Here is a 17,597-nt window from a genome sequence, read left to right on the forward strand (position 1 = left end):
ATTTTCCAGAAGACCAATAATGAATTTGACTCCAAATCTTTTTTTGAAAGGAGCCCCTGTTTTATAGACACTTCTGAAAAGGCAAGATAGTACTGAGTCCTGGATCATTCTGTTGCTGTCAGAGGGAAATTAAATTACTGCCTTTAAAAGTTGAAATTGTTCCTATTTTCAGAGTAGGTCAAGGAGGAGTGAAGTAAGTTGTTCTTCATAAAGCGGTGTGCCTTTGCAAACTTTGACTCTTGTTCAGGGCTGGTCCTGCTGACAAAGGGTGCTTTCTCTGAAGGTTTATCCTACACATTTTGTTTCAGATTTGCTCCAGGCTAAGAGTGCAAATATCACTAGCTACCCAAGCTCAGCCGACACCTGGAAGCTCATTAGTTTACCATAACTCCTTTGTGTGCCCCAACCCTGCCTCAGCATTTCATAGCATTTGCTCATCTGCCTGTTTTTTTACAAAAAGTAATCAACCTTCACGTTTTGTAATAATTTGCATTTTCTGATATTTATCTTTTTAGCACCAATAATTTGAAAAGAGTTTGGCAGCACCAGCAATCCTGCTTCCTTCACTTTAGTAATAATTAACAGAAATAGAAAAAAAAAAAACCCAAAATGAAAAGAAAAAGCTATTATAGGTAGCTGGTAATTATAGCTCACACTTCTGTTTTGCCAGTCAAACAATTTAAAAAATCAATTAAGGCAATAATAATTAAAGGCAAATTAATTGAGGAGTAAATATTTTTGCTCTTTTATATCTGCTAAGGTTTTTTTCCATCTCTGTTTGAGCATTAATTCATTAATTGTTTTAAACATCACTTCATCAGCAGTAAACTCAAAGCAGCTGACAATTGTGTTTTGTTTATATATTTGATCAATACAACCAGCTGAAAACTTTCAGATCATTGATCATGTCATGTTCTGCTGAGTAATTGGCCAGTAGAGCTGGGTGTTTGGAAACTGATGACTTAGAGGTTCAAAGGTTATTCCAGCAAGAAACTGAAGCTGGCTAAAACAGACTTTCTTTTCTTCTTTGTCTTACTCCTTTGCAGGTGGTCTTCTGGATGATCTGTGATCTCAACTCTAATCTTCATGACACTTTTCCTCTTTTTTAAGACAGATTTTAAGACATGTTGTTGTTCCATTGATCACCTTAGACTGCTGTCTGTACTGCATTGTAAAAGTATTAGCAATGGTAATCCAAATGGAGAGCATAGTGACATTTATAGGGTTTTTAAATGTTTCCTTTTTGTCCTTTTCAGCTATTTATGACTTTGTCAAGCTTTTTTCACCTTCACAGCTGAAATTTCTCAGATATGATCATTGACCAGAGGTCAATTTTATTCTAGTTCACTTATTAAGTTTGAGGGGGAAAAAAATATCATCCAGTTTTGTGATCTTAAGTCATGTAACAGTTTGCTTTTCCTTACGTGAAGGGTTGTGGATTTTTTCTTACGGAGCTTTAAGCAAGACTCATACCTGAAGACTTTGAAATTTATCTGAGAGAACACTGAGTATAGATATGTTCTTTTCAGTGCTTTTTTACCATTCTGTTCCTATTTGATAGACTTATACAGATTATCCAAACTGCATTTGTTTTTAATTGGTATGGACATTGTTTAGAAAGAAACAGAGCTTTAAGAAACAAATTAAATTATGAAATTGCCAATGTTTGGAAAATTGAATTCTTTCTCCCCCTCTTGATGTGGTTCCTGTCTCAGAATAACTACATGTAAGCCTTTATCTCACTAAATGATGCAGTGATATTGCATGGGAGACAAGCACCCAGGAGAGATTGTACCATGGTCAAGGAATCACAAAGAGACACAGTGCCTGCAGAAGTGCCTGTCTGAGCAGAATGAATGAACTCGTGGGAGGTTACAAGTATCAAATGCTGTGAGTGGGTTAATGGCATTACTCCATAGAATTCCCTGAATTATGGTCAAATAACCAAACAATTTTTTTTCCTTTTCCCAGCCTTAAACAAAAATTTCCTTAATTTATCTTTGTGATGAATAACTAAGCAAACATATTATTCAAGCTGTAATGATTGTTAAGAGGATAAATTTTAAAGTGCCTTAAGTTGACAGTGACGGAGGCAAGTCACGATGGAAAAGCATAGCAGTTTTTTGATGCTGTCCAATGGAAAAGCTATTGTTTTCAGACAGGTTTGTCACTTTTGTAAAAATTCTAGTTCCATAGTCAAATACTTATCCATCTTCTTAGTAGATTGTGATCACAACTCTCCTCAAAAGCAGATCTAATTATGTCTTTTATAAAATCACCTCTTTCTCTTACAGATTCACAGGAAAAATTTGAATGATAAAAAGGTAATTTCTAATGTCATTACAGTGTTCCTATTTTAGTTGTGTACAGAACACAGGCCTTTAATATTTTCTTCTCCATAGAAGCTGAGATTCTGTAGTATTGGCTTTAATAGGCAATCATTTAACTTTTAATCTTTCAAGATGCAAAGTAAATTTAGTACAGGAAACTTGCTATTGCAGTACAGGAAACTTGCTATTGCAAAGGTATGGATGAAAAGATATATTTCAGCATTCACTCAGCAGTACATGCAGGTTTCTGCAGAGAAGGCAGAGCTGAGATACGTGGGTTTGGGTTTCAGGTCTTGTTTCTGACATTTTAACATTTCAGTTGCAAAGCTCCGTTAATGTCAGTTTTTGAAGGAACATACGGAGTTCCAAATTCTGTTGTGCATTCCAACAGACATGCCTGCCAGAACAAAACAGAGCTGTATATTTGCTTTCAGTGTATACCTCAATATGAAAGACAATTAAAGCTAATGAAACACTTCTAGCTTTCAATTTCTATATATTGTAAAGTAAACATCTATCTGCATGTTTCCTTAGCTTTTCAGAAGTGTGCTCAGTGCCAGGTAATTCTGCAGTAGATATGAGAAGGTACAGATAGGTATTGTCCTCTGGAAAGGACATGTGCCTGATGAAAGATCTAAATGTTTTCCTAATCCTGATATTGATCTTTTGTGTGGCCTTTGAAAAATCATTTCTCTTTTCATTAGGGGCTCTTTTCTCCTGTGTAGTGTCTTTCCAGGGACAGAGAAAGATCTGTGCATAACAGCATTATAATCCATTATAATCTTTTTGCACTGAATGCTTCTAGTATTGTAGCAGTAAACAATTGGTATGAACATATTTTTCTTTTTTTTTTTTTTTTTTTTTTTTTTTTTTTTTATTTTAAGGATTCTTTTTCTTTTGGCAGTGTTTATTCCCTATGTGTTATGTTCTCATTCCATTGTTTCATCTGTGAACGCCTTTCATTTGAAAACTCAGCGTATTCAAGGGAAAAAAAAAGAAAAAGTTTCATTTTAATATCACCGTATTTTTAAAGAGAGAACAAACCAGTGCCTAGAGAAATTAATGGCTATGAAGTATTCCAGGATAAAAAACAGGTGTAGTGATAAACAGAAATTACAATAATCACAAGATCTTCTCTCAAAAGTGTGCCCAGTTTGCTCTCTTATGCTGATATTCTCACTGAACTATTGTAGGAGAACAAAGTTATTGTTCATTTTAGACCTTCTCTTTGAATAGCAAAGGTATAGTTAGGGCACTAATCCAGCTGAATAACAATTGCAAGCTCTATAACCAATAGACACAAATCATGATGAATGATACATATTTTGGATCTGTTCTAAGCATCAATCCAGGGCTGTATTCTGTAACTGCATCCCATGACATAGTGGAAGTTCAGCCATGTTAAAAGAAGACTGCAAAAGTACCTTTAAATATATCAGTTACAGTCATATAAAAATAATATTTTGATGGAGAAACATTTTTGATACCATTCATATGTTATTTTCTCCTCTTTTTGTTTTATACCAGTTCATTAAATATTTTGTTTTTTGTGGGGAAAGTTAAGACTTGATCCAACTGTCAATGACTAATGGAATGCTTCTGTTGATTTTGTTTGTAGAGCCTGTGTCCATATAGAGTCCAAAATGGAAACCTTTGGGTATTCTACTTGTGGAAATGTGATAGAATTTGCATTTCTTCCACTGTACCCTGGGGAATTCCAGACTAAGATATTTAAAAGGAGGAGAACAGTGAGTATGGAAAGATGAGGTCTAAAAAGAAATTACTATGACTTTTTTTTTTTTTCTTACAGTTAAAAACTGAGATTTAGAACCAAGATATCTTGTCAGAATGATGCATTATGGTACACTTTTTATCAAAAAGATACCCAGGATGCTAAGAAGAAGGGGAAAAAGAAAGAGGAATTTTTGGGTTCAGCACAGGATAACCAATACGTGCTGCTTAAGACACTGCATCTGGTTATTGAAAAATGCATATTCTAACCTGTCTCAGGCTAAACAAGAACTGGACCCTTGCAAAAATTCATTTAAGATGTCTAATAACCATTACATCTATTCTTCATTGTTTCAGGCCACAAGTCTGGCTGCCTTTTTGTTTTCAGTCTCAAATTTATATCAGAGAGATATTTAGATTAGAGGCATCTAAAGCATGAAATTTCTGCAGAAAGGAAACAAGATAGATTTAGCACTCTAGGCACTGACTGAGGAGTGAATAAAAATTGGGACACCAATGACACATTCTTGTCAGCTTACCTCTCTTGCCATATCTATTAAGCTTCCATAAATTTGGACCCAGTGTAAGCCTTGGAGAAGAAATACACATTACGCAAGTTCAGTGGAGAACTTGTTAATGTTTGGTTGTGTAATTTGCCAAAGATTCTGTCTGCTTTGAGAACACTTCAGCCCCCATCATCTTTTCATTAAGTGGATTGGACTGCTCCTACAGAGCTGGAGCAGTCTCCATGATAGAATTTGGAGGCCCAACAAAAGTTCCCCTGTCATTCTCCTGCTACTGCCAAAGGCTGTGTTTTAAAAAAATGCAAAAGACAAACCAAAACAAAACTGAGGCTAAGATCATGAACACAGGCCAGAAACAGAGTATAAAATAATTGGTAATCTGTAGAGCAGTCTGCTGGTGAACTTGGAACTCAACATAAAGTTACTCACTCTTTGGCAAGGAAACAAGTAACTGCAACCAACAGCAAGGTCCACATAAAAGGTAACAGCTTTCTGTTGCTCCAACTTCTTGCCTTGGCTCAGACTGAGAGGAGAGTGATGTGGGTAGTAGCACCACCACTGGACAGATTTTAAATACATTTAATAAACTGCTTTATGTATTCTGCCAAATAGTGGTAATTCACAAAATCTGCTTTTCAAAAGCTAGAAAATAAAAGGTTGCCTTTGTTCCCCTGCCCCAATCTATGCCATAGATCATGATGTTGTCTTTTCATTACCTAAACACAATTTTTTTCTACATACCTCCATGGGAATGTGAGGAACCAGAAACATTTCTAAGAACTCAGTATGGATGTGTGCCAAATATCCACATCCTCGGAGCTCTCTAACTGTTGCTTCCTACGGGATATTGATCATGCAGCAGCCAAAAACTTTCATACAACAACCATTACTAGTTCTATTCACCAGTTTAGTCTGAAGGGCAATTAAGAGACAATCAAAGGAGCTTGATCTAAAAATAAACTTGCTTACCCATAAACTCCACTTTTTTTTGTTGTCTGATTATAAAATTCTGGAGTATTTTGGCAGAAGGGGAAAACTATGTTTGATTTAATCTACTCTATGTCATAGTTCAGTTTCCTCTGTGCCAAGTTAAAATATAAGGGAAGACATAAAGAGCTTAAATTGAATGAGACACTGTATTTCTCCATGTGACTTCTTTATTAAGGAAACAACTTTTGTGATGGTAAAAAGGTCAGTGCTGCCTCATGATGCCTACTGTATTCTTTAATATTTTTTAAAATTTGTGTGTTGAAATAAAGAAATAGAAGGCTATGTTAAAAATTGTGTTGATTTTTTTTTTCATTTCATTCTATTTGATTAGTTTCAGAGTCAGGTGCATGTTTTGTGGTATTTCCAGAATAACATAGTCCTGAGATATCACTGCACATCTGTACTACTGTTTGGAAGACTATATATATTTGTGTGTATATGTGTGTGCATAATTATGCATAAAACTCAAGTTATTTGGAAAATAACCCATGTTTACTGAATTTCAAATAGGTATTTGAATTAATTTGTCAAATTAGAGTACTGTTGTACATCTCCTTTTCCAGGTGCAAGCAATAGTGCTCACTACTGTTTTGCAGGATGAAAAGAAGTACAATGGATAGTATTTCTTGCAAAAGGAAAAAACATTTACAGGATAATGGGGTAGCACAAATCTTTTGAAAAGTAATATCAACTACTGTCTCTCAGAGTGTGCTGCCATTTAACAGTAAATGGTTCTATATTGCTGATACAGGGAAGTGAAGTTTATGTAAATGGACTAATATAATGGGATTTCTTAATCCTGACTGGTGGTGGAAGAAGCTTTTCAAGCATATTTGCTGAAGTCATAGTCAATGTCATTAGTCATAGTCAGTGATTTGAGAAACAGAATTTCTGGAAGAAAAAGAAAATGAAAGATACAGTTTCAGTGCTGTATAAACTAGTTGCACTATATCAAGCTAATTCTGAAAACAAATAGTGGGACTCAGCAGGACTTTATACATATTATAAATGCTGAAATAATTTTGTTTTGTCAATATATCCCCGATGTAAAATTGGTCTGGGCAGAGTCCTTTCCTGGTTTATTCTGTGATTGTGTTAAAATAACTTAAAACTATAAAAAAGCCCCAAAACAAACAAACAAAACAAAAAACCATGCCAAAACCCAAACCTTGAAAGAAAAAAAAAAAGTCAGTTAAAATTGTTAAGAAATTTTAGGTTATTATTGCTTTGGTGAGAAAGCCTGTATATAAATGAAAAAAAAATGTTTCTGTGATAATTCAGTTTTAAAAACAGGTTTATCTGATAGTGTTGATTTTTGTTTTTTTATGGTCTCATGGATGTTGCTGAAAGCATTTCCCTTAGTACCAGCATGTGTAATGTCTCCTTCAAGTATATTCTCTGGTGCCTGGTACCAGCCCCAGTTTTTCAGGCTTTCCATCATGTTGCACCACCAATATTTATTCAGCCATGGATTCTCACAGTATCAGTTTTCTTTCAAATTTGTTTGGCTCTGGTTAGTGATCTCCACAGATATTGTGCCTGTAAGTATTCAAACATCTCAGCAATGTTTTCACCCCCTGGCATGTGATATGATGTCAGTACACGTCTTGTTGATGGCATTGCGGTCAAAAGAAATTAAAAACATTCCTGTGCTAGGAAACATGCAAGTTGTGAATGTTAGAATGGGAGAATAATATAGACATCATGTATATAATCTTTCAGCAATAAAAACCAAGCAATACAACATATTTCTGAGGGTAAATATGATTTACCTGTTAAGAAGGGAGACATTTCAGAAACAGCAAAACAAACAGATACTGGACATACATTTTCAAATTAGCTAAATTTGACTTCTTTTTATGGACATTTAAATTATGTTCCAGAGGGTAAATTGCTGGGATTTCAAAGTATACCTGGTGTAAAAAATGAGGCATAGTGATTTTAAAGCAGAACCAAGATGTGAAGATTCTATATACATGATTTTGAAGATTTAGCTATGTAGCAAAATAGCCTACAGATTCATGGCATAAACAGGGAAATTGTGCCACTTTGTAAGGCTTGTGTAAGACTTTGCCTTCTATTTTAAAAATAAACAAGTGTAGCTAAAGTAATTCAGATGTGTCTTTACAACCAGTTGCAGCTAAACTGGTAAGTTGCAGCAGACATTTTCCTGGCAAAATCATATTAAGCATTTTTGCCAGTAGGTAGCTCTGCAAACATCTTGAAACTCTCAGTTTCTGGAAAATTTAGACAGCTCTCCCTGAAACACCAGTGAAAGGGTGCTGTCTCAGCAAACAGAGTGCATTCACAAGGGACCTGAGGGCCTGCCTGTATTTTTGTGTTGTATTTCATATATATATTCCTTTTTTTTTTATCCTGATATTTTTGCATGATGGCTTGTTGTTTTTAAGCTTGTTCACCTAAAAGATGAGTGATCCAGAAGTATGGAACAGCAGGACATGCCAAGATATAAATGAATAGAGCGTGCTTTTACATAAAAGGGCTTTTGCCAGGTTTTCTACTGAAGTGTGCAAATTTAAAGCTGTGGATCAACGCCCTGCTCTGCGCACTCAGTGTTGTGTCACGATGCAGTGACAGTGACAAACTCCTGAGCAGACAAGCCCACTCTAAAATACTGTATGGAGGCACTCAGCAATAAAGGACAATTGCCTTCAACATCCAAGAACTATCAAGGACTTCTGAAGACTGATGACCAATATGGAATATCACTTTACAAACTTACTATACATCCTAATGCTGTTGCTGTGCTGAATTGCTGAGACTTTTCTGGTTCAGGGAATGATGTAACACTAGTCTGGCCCTCCACTATAGTTTGTGTAGAGTTATTCCCAGCAAGATTAATTTGTGTGAGTTCCCCAAATGCAGCTAACTTGCTCGCAACTAGCTTTAGGTCTCCAAGATATTGTACCCATATATCTGCTATTGGAAAGCTCATAGCAGCTGGCAATCCATTGGCAGTTTCCTCAGGAATATAAAAAAAATTCAAGCTGCATGATTCAATTACCAGAAGCAGTGGGAGAATATTTTATTTCTTCAGTCTTGGACTTTTTAATGTTTTTTTAGCCAGTGGCTCACTGTTATGTCATTCACTTTATGAAGGACAACACTGTTATATGAATAGCTTACTTTTAAGTTTTCTTCCAGGAAAAAGTACCGTAGCTGTAAAATCTCTAACCATCTGACTGATAGTCTGTTTTTCCAGTGCCCATGCTATACACAGAAGAAAACTGATGGTTGCAGAGCTGCTTTAATATGAGTCATTACTTGTTTACTTATTCTTTAATAGTTTTGCCCAAATTTCACAGTTTCTATCTGCTGCTCAGATACAGATTCCTGCCTAGTTTTCCTGATGTTCCTAATTTTAAATCTCTTCCAGCATTACAGCTCTCCAGATTTTTACCTGTTACCATCTGTTGATTTTTTACCAAAATATTATTCATCTGTTTTCTAAATGGAATCTCATTGCAATATTCTGCTGGTGTCTCTAATCTTCCCAAGAACCCTTGAATTATTTCTCTATTTTCAGCAGTGTGCTCAGCTCCTCCTAGTTTAATAGATCTGCAGATTTCATTAATGTACCATTTACTCCCTCTTCTAGCTCATTATTGAAGCTATTAAATGTGATCAGAAGTAATACTAATCTTTGTGTACTGCACTAAATGCCTCCCTTCAAAGTTATTGTTTATCATTACCCTTCATTGTTTGTCATCACCCTTCATTTCAGTCAACATGATAGTTCATTTCCAATTTGATTTAAGTTTGGGAACAGAATTTTGACACATTGGTGATGGGAAAAGAAAGACTAATCAACAATCCAGGAGAGGCTTCTAATTAAGGCTGAATTTAGGGAATCAAAGTTATGAGTTCTCTATTGCAGTCACGGTGTAAGACAGTATGGTGTCTCCATAATTTACACCTTAAGCCTAGTGCTAAAATATCTTAAAGATTACAGTATGTGGCTAAAAGTCAGACATATGACAGTATATCTTCTGCTGTCTATTCATTAATTTTGTATTACTATTTAAAAAATCAAGATTATCTGGCAGACTTCAAAGTGTTTTAGTAAATTTGTTTCTCAATAGCTGCTCTATTATGTTGCCAGAGAGAGAAGCTAAATTTATGAGTAGCAATTACAAAGAGAACTCACAGAAGATAGAAAAATCTTTGTCCAAATACATTTGGATTCTGCTTGTTTTTTCTTATGCATACTTTGGTTGAGGTCATTTGGTTACATATGTGCCAGTGCAAATATAAAGGCCTTTAAAGTAATCTGGAAAAATATTGCCTCTAGATAGAGCTTAGTAGTTCTCCTAAAGGTTTTTACCTAAATGGGTTGGAAAAAAGCATGGGACAGTGAAATACTCAAATTCACATTGGGGCCAGATTATTTGTTAGATGTTGGGGAAATTATCAGAGTAAGAAGGTGGGTGCATCCCAGAAGCCATGCAGAGGGTCTAATGAAGATTTAATTTCAAGTCACACCACTGCAGTAAGGAGTGGGTTATGAATCCAGAAATACAACCAGAAGTGGGATCACAAATGTAGAAACTGGGTTGCCAGAAATGTTTCATCTTAGTTGCTATCAGTGCAGCTTCTCTGAATTTTGAAGCCCTGCATCTTTCAGAATCTGCCTACTTACCTGATATAACCTGATATCTCATTACTGTGAATCTGTCTTTACCTCTGAGGCAAATTTTGTTCACTCTCCCCCAGACTGCTTATGGAATATTTTCCTCCTACTCAGTATCTCTCAAAACCCATCTCTGTTGATTCCTGATAGGGAATCAGCAGTGGCACTTTTTAGCTGTTTTTTTATGCTCAAGCATTTTTAGAAAACTTTTTATTGGATTTTTATTGTTACTATATCCTGTCTGCCCCTCTCCCCCTATTATTTAGTTATATTTTTATTATATCTCCTGTGAAATTGAATTGTATTATTCTCTGGGAAAAAATTTAATCTTACTTACATTTTCAAAGGTGCCTACCAGTAACATTTAATGAGGTGAAAAATAAGCATTATTACTCTAGTTCATTAATACTTATTAATCGTGATTTAAGGTGGCTCTGGTGAGTTTTACTGGTAACTGTCCGTATCTTGCAGATGAAAGCCTGAGTATGTAGCATCAACAAGATAACATTGACTAATTAATTTTATCAATTTTTGATCATCTGTATAATACACATGAAGGATATGTATATTTGCCTAGACGTTGTGTCAGCATGCATTTTGGGAACAAATTAGTATGTTGTGCCTCATTTCCCCCTTTGTTCCTTTGTATTCAAGGGGCTTTTACCTTTCCTATGTAAGACACTTGAGGAAATACATGCCTGCTGTGAAAGCCTGATTTATTTTGCATTGCATCTGCACAGCCTGGTTCTGCAATATTCATTTTGGAATTAAATCAGCTTCCCTATGTCTCTACAAAGGAATTTATTTTTTTCTAAGAAGTTGATTCTTTTATTGTGTGCATTCTTGGCAAAAGTATGTGCTTTGACTGTATTAGTGGCTTTCCTACGTATAGTAAGCTTTCTTATTTTCATTATCAAAGAAAATGTCAGTTATGTGTATAATGCTTTGCAAAAGTAGGTCTTCACCCAGAAAGATTTCTGAGTCAAGAGAGTTAAGTGGAGTAAAGAAGAATAGTGGTGATATATTACACCAGTCCAATATGTGCCAATACTGACCTCAGCAAAAGCAGTGTGGAAGTAGGGTTATAATAAATGGGGGAAAAGCACCAATAGGTTTAAAAAAAAAAAATTGCAGTAGTGCCATCTAGTGTGCCAGGTGTTGCAGATTTCAGGAGAGGGACAGTAAACTACTTTCAACCCATCCCACTTGTTACATGATTCTCCTCCTGCTGCTGCTCCCTTTTCACACTGCTGACAGGCGAGCAGTAACAGCATTGACAGAAGGTAGAGGAAGAGACCTGAGGGCTGTTTTGCAGATGCTGATTCCGGCACACATGCCATAAGGTTGTCATTGCTGCTCTAAAAAAATGAGCATCCACGGGGTTTTAAAGGAGAAAGATAGCTGTTCTGTTTGTACTCCCATACAAATCTTGCTCATCTACTCATTGGTTTCCACTGCAAAACATGTAATGGCTAAAATATCTTTTTTCAGCTACTGCAGGGACATTTTCTTGGTGTTGGATGAGGAAAAAAAGTTTGATGCCAGAAAAGAAGAGGTGCTGCTGGTTTTGGAAGCCTACTGGTAGAAATTATTTTTTGCCTGGTGGCTAAAGGAATTTTATTGAATAGAGAGTCCACAAAGTTCTCTGTATGGGAGATGGGAGGTGAGAGGCAAGTGAAGGGAAAGAGGGATCTCTTTTGCATATTAATTGTTTGTACTAGGAGGAGCCTTTTTACTGTCACCATCCTAGTCTTTTCCACTGCTGCCTTTTCCACTTTCACTGGTAGCTGACTGAACCTCTCCGCTTTAGTCCCAAGATATGCAAAGTGCATGGCTTACCCTTCAGTGTGTGAAGCTGCACAGGGTTTATTTTTGTCTTCCATATAGAATCTGCTTGTAACAAGTGGAAGAGTGATCAAGCCAGAAAGTGTTGTCTGCAAACGAAACTAACATCTCCACAGCACACATAATGCTGTGTATTCACCTGTCCTCTGCAGCTGGTGCTGGAGGATATTGCTTTTCCAGTTGGATTTGCTTGAGGTGCAGCTGCAGCAGCATATCAAATTGAAGGTGTCAATTTTTAGCTATCAAAGTGTTAAAGAAGTTTTAAGTGAACAAAAAGTCTGGGCCCAGGAAGGAGAGTGTTTGATCTTCACCTTGTTATGTAGACGCTACTTCTGATGCAAATCCATGTAGAACTTCTGTTTAAACACTTCTGACTTGAGGAGTAAGAACTAGGTAAAAAATGTTTCAAATCTCATAAATATGGCTAGGTAATGGAAATGGAGCTACTTATTGGGGCGAGAGGGGTGGGGGGAGGAGGAAGCAGTCATAAGTAATTTTTTCATCTGCTTTATTGCATATATTCCTTTCTGTAGAGCTCGTTCAAGTAGATTGCTATTGGCTATTTTGAAACTGGGTGGGAGAACTACCTAATCAGACATTGGTACTCATAACAAGTCTTCAGTTAGGAACTCATCTCCAAAGATTATGAGAAACAATGGACTGAGAGGTTAACAGTTGGACTTGTGGGGGCTGTCTCCCAGGGACAAGTGTCATGTTCTCAAGTGAATAGAGGGACTGATGAATGGATTTTCCCAGCACAATATGAAAATATGTTGCAGATTAGGGAATTTAAACACATAAACACAGGGACACCTACAGCCATAACCCCTCCAAATTTTATCCTTTCATAAATCTGTCTTTATAAACCGTTGAAATACATATAGACCTGATTTTCTCATATTATACCCTGCAGCATACAGGCACTTAAGTCCCATTGATTTCAGTACCTAAATGGGAGTTGTAGATCCTAAATTGTCTTTGAGGATGTAGCCTTTAGTTCTTGGTTATTGCTGAAATTGAGAGTACTTGCCCATGCTCAGTACCTTTTAACGAGCTCAGTTCACTTCACCTAATAGACTGCACAGCTTGCAGTTCTCAGGGAATCAATATTCCGGGCCAGATTCTAACTTGAGTCCTGCAATGCACATAGCTCTTCTAACTAATTTTTAAAATGTGAATTGTGTGTGCATTATAATTTCCTGCCTTTTGAGTGGCTAGATGTGCAATTTTAATGTTGTCTTAATGTATTTTTAATGAACTTTCTTAAGGCTACTGAGTGAAGAAAACATAAAAAAAAAATCTATAATATGGTCTAGACACTACTCAAATGACCCTTTTCCTGCAGAAGTAAGAAACTCAACAGGGAATTCCTTCTCCTGAAAGCTTCAGAGGCTGTGCAGCTTCCGACTCAGAGGCAGAATGATTGAAGCAATAGTTCTTGTAGAGTCCAAACTCAGTTGCTGTGCATATCACAAGATACACAGTGGAAGAGGCATGAGCTGACAGGCTACTTTATTTTTTACTCTCAGCTATGTATTTATGCACAGCACAACCTTCTCCACTCTGTATATTTCAAAGCGCTAAAAAATCATACCAATTGTACTCTGCATGCTCAAAGTGCAGATTTCAAAGGTTCATGACTCAGTCAAATCAAAATCAATTTGCACCAGAACATTCAAAAGCACTTCTTCTTACTGAGGGCCATTTCTATGCTAAATTTCAACTCTCTGCTTGATTTTTTTCCTTCTTTTTTTTTTTTCTTTTTTTTTTTTTTTTTTGGGAAAAGTTGCAAAAAAATTCTTTTAATGGTTAAAGTGGTTTTCTTCACTTCTTTCATATGCCAAATAATGGAACTGCATTAATTCAAGCAAAATGACACTTTTTGGTCAGAGACAAGGTCAAGAAGTTTTCACTCTCAAAGGTTAAAAGACAGCTGAATTAGAGGACAAGTGTACTTGTAAAAGTACATGAAAACTTAAATACTCTTATCAGTAATATTCATGCTTTAATAGCTTCACTATGTGGAAAAGCATTACATTTCTTTCTGTTGTAATAATTGCAGAGTATGGGAAACATGTATCATAATAATTTATATTATTCATTTGATGGCATGTCATGTTCTGATTTGGTATCCAATTCACACCTAAGTATTTTGAGTGTAAAATCAATTCCTCATCACTGTTCTTTCCTGGCCCCAAAGCTCACTAAAACTCCAGTTATGCCTACACTGTGGAGTGCTGTGTAGCATGGAAGTTTCTGAGCAAGCTTAGCGGTGCAAGCTTGGTTCATTGAAGCAGAGCACAGCTCTCTACAGACTAATTGTGGCTCAGCAGGATGTGTTAGCGTATCTAGAGCTTTCTGTTGCCTCGACTGGATTCTTTCCTACCCATTATCAGGTGGCTCAGATGCTCGATGCTGTACGGAGAAGTCTCTTTGAACAGTGTCTGGAATGCTTGAAAGTGGGTCTGTTTGCTGCAGCCCCATCAGGGCTTTACAGTGGCTAATGACCACTGGAGTAGTAGTGTTAGACTGCTGAAAATCAAATGCTTCTCCTCCTCCCTCCCACTACCTTTGCTGGAGGAAGGCAGACAAAGCAGTGGGATCATTCAGCCTCTGGTCGAGATGACAATTCTTAACCGAAGGAGTGTTAACTGCCTGGTATGGCAGCCTTTTCTTCCCTTCATTCCAGCCGGACTGAAAAAAGAGCGCTATCAAATCAATATGGGGCAGGAAGCCTGCTCTTAAAGGCTTCAAAACTCTAGGTACCATCAAAGAATTACTGTTATTTGTTATTTCCTGCACTTCTCTCAGATGACTATTTATTTCAGCAGTCATGTTTGAAATTTGAAACAGGATATAGAAAACTTGTAGTATTGTATTTTTCTGAGGAGCGTACAGACAGAGCACAAAGTCTGTCATAAAATCTGGGATTAAGAAAAGCTCAAACTGTCTGGATCTAAAATTTGACCTACTTTGAAGGTTGTCCCATGTAAAATTTAATTTACTGACCAACCAAATGTAGATGTATGGGTGTTCATGTGCTGCAATAAAATTCTGTAAAGACCATGAAATGTGACAATGATCTCCGAAAAGCTAGGTTATAGAAGTGATATTACAGATTTTAGTAATGCTTTAAATTAAGTGTCTTCAATATGCTTAACCTTGCATTAAACTTAGATTTAATAAGACAGATGTATATTAAGTACTGAATATACTTAAGGGAGCAATCTTGCATTGGCAGGGGATGGACTCAATGACCTCCTAATAGTTTTTCTCCATCTCTAATTTCTATGATACTAATTGATTATTAAAACACTTTTATTGAGGATTGATATGTAGCTATTATATAGTTATTAATCTTATAACCCAACTGATATTTAATTTATACATAATTTTATCACACAATGTCATTTTAGTTTTTAAAGAATAACCCTGGAACAGTGCATTCACTGGGACTCTGAAAAATCTTGGTGGCAAATGAGGTTGGCCATTTTGAGGTTAATTGAAATTTTATGATTAAATCACATTTTACAGGGGTTTACAAGGGTTTTACAGGGGTTTACGAGGGAAGTAAGTTTACAGATCTCTCCACAAAAAAAAATGTAATGTTTGCCTCAGCTATAGCATGGCTGAGGAAAGACAAAGAAACTTCTAATGAAGAGAGGTGCATTTATTCAAATTAACTATTATATGTTGTTAGATCTCAGAAAACAGCTAAATTTTGAATACTTTAATGGTAACCTGTGTATCTCAATTTTGAAATTGTGAAGAAATATTATAAAACTCTGAAAGTTTGGGGAAAATGGTGCAGTGCTTTTGAACATTCAAAATTAATTTCTGTGTATGTCTGGCTAAACAAAAAGCTGAAGTTTTGTAGAGCTGTGTTATTAATTCAGCTTGTATATGCCTAGGGCCATGGCTCATAATGGCATTCCTTTCTTTTTAACAAACTGTCAAGATTTTCAAAGGACATCCTGAAAGCCATAAGTGCCTATTTGTTGGATGTATTTCTCATACCCTAAAGGCTTTCTTTGATATGGACTGATCTTTTACATTTATGGATGGAAGTTGCATTAGAAAATGCCCTTTGTGAAAACCTGTAATATCTCAAGAGTGGCAAACATCTGATTTTTGGCTAAGGAAGTATAAAAAGTGTTAGAAGTCTGAATGTTATTTTAAAACATAATTTTCAAATAATTAGCAGCAAGTAAAAGTATGAATAAATGCAAAACCTATTGCAAATGTATATTAATGCTTGAAAGTTCCTAGTTACTTTAAATAATATAAGGAATGGGTAGAAAATACTTCTCAATTTGCCCATGGGATTTGCACCTACTTTGTGATAAATTATTTACTTGCAACATATGTCTTTTGATGTCAAAAGTGTAACGACCAAGTTTTGTTTCTCAAGCAGAAGGCTGGAATGCAGATGGAAAGGGCCCTAATGTCTGGGACATATTCACTCATCAGGGAGGAGATCGAGTTTGCAAGAACCAGACTGGTGATGTAGCTTGTGGCAGCTACACTCTGTGGGAGGAAGATTTGAAATGTATCAAACAGCTTGGATTGACTCATTATTGCTTTTCTCTTTCCTGGTCACGTCTGTTACCTGATGGGACGACAGGTTTCATCAACCAGAAAGGCAATTGTTTCTTAAAAATAGAAGGTTGCAGCTTTAATTCAAGGTTATTGCTGCAGTCTGGCATAATTAATCCAGTATGCTATTCTGCAGTGTAGCTTTGAAATTGCAACTTTTTTTCAGAGTAATTATAGGATGATTTTTTTATAGGTTTGCAACAACTTACTAATTAATAGTCTAGATCCCCTCGGATAGCACAATCTTTTGGGATAGGATTATTATTATGTTTCCTATGTATCTTTTTGCTTACTCCAGTTTTTTTAATTGTAACTCTAAATCATTTTGCTTCATCAGAATGTTTATACTTACTGGGATCCTAGCCATGAGAATATTTTTGGATGGCTTACAATAGACAAGTTATCTCATTTGGCAAGTGCATTTAGATAGCTTATCAGTATACTCCTATGTGCTGAACTTCACATTGACTATTTTGCACTAAGGGACATACTTTTCCCAGACATTTTCCTTTAGCATATTAGAGAGGATTCTTCAGACTGATAGGAACTATGCTTAGTTCTCTGGCAAACAGAAGCTCTGAAAAGAAGAGTCTTCACAGTTTCAGCAGGCAGTGTCTAAGTGTAAAGGGATAGAGCACATAAATAAAGTGGTCAGATTGCTAGAAGTCAGATATAAAATTTGTTTCACTTCTGATTAATTTATTTTAATTCCATCAGTGTGGACTGGGGGAGAGCTTAAGGTCACTCACTAAAAAATACAGGAAAGGGCAGTTGTGCCTACAGAACAGAGGGAATGGAAGAAAGAAGAAATAAAAAGAATTGTGAAGAAAAAAAGCAACTGAAGCTGAACCAGAAACAATGGAAGAATCAAAGAAGCTGGCTGAGATCTCTTGTATGCTGGGAGGATATATTCTGAGGAGAAAAAAAAAG

At 36.1% G+C, this 17,597-nt stretch overlaps 2 protein-coding genes across 2 annotated transcripts in view; one reads left to right on the forward strand and one right to left on the reverse strand.

Annotated features, from left to right (window-relative positions):
• The window catches only part of ADGRA3 (adhesion G protein-coupled receptor A3), a 70,522-nt gene extending 68,063 nt beyond the window's left edge, over window positions 1-2,459 (reverse strand). Inside the window, exon 1 of the mRNA XM_068188778.1 lies at window positions 2,452-2,459. The gene's annotated coding sequence lies outside the window, so the exon portion shown is untranslated. The remainder of the gene's footprint in view (window positions 1-2,451) is intronic.
• Window positions 2,103-16,808, forward strand: LOC137473333 (cytosolic beta-glucosidase-like). Its single transcript, XM_068189211.1, is given in 3 exon segments — window positions 2,103-2,162; window positions 12,224-12,296; window positions 16,486-16,808. Coding segments are annotated over 3 exon segments (456 nt in total).
• Window positions 16,809-17,597: the final 789 nt, after the last annotated feature.

This window comes from Anomalospiza imberbis, chromosome 4, assembly GCF_031753505.1.
Source record: "Anomalospiza imberbis isolate Cuckoo-Finch-1a 21T00152 chromosome 4, ASM3175350v1, whole genome shotgun sequence".
Lineage (NCBI taxonomy): Eukaryota > Metazoa > Chordata > Aves > Passeriformes > Viduidae > Anomalospiza > Anomalospiza imberbis.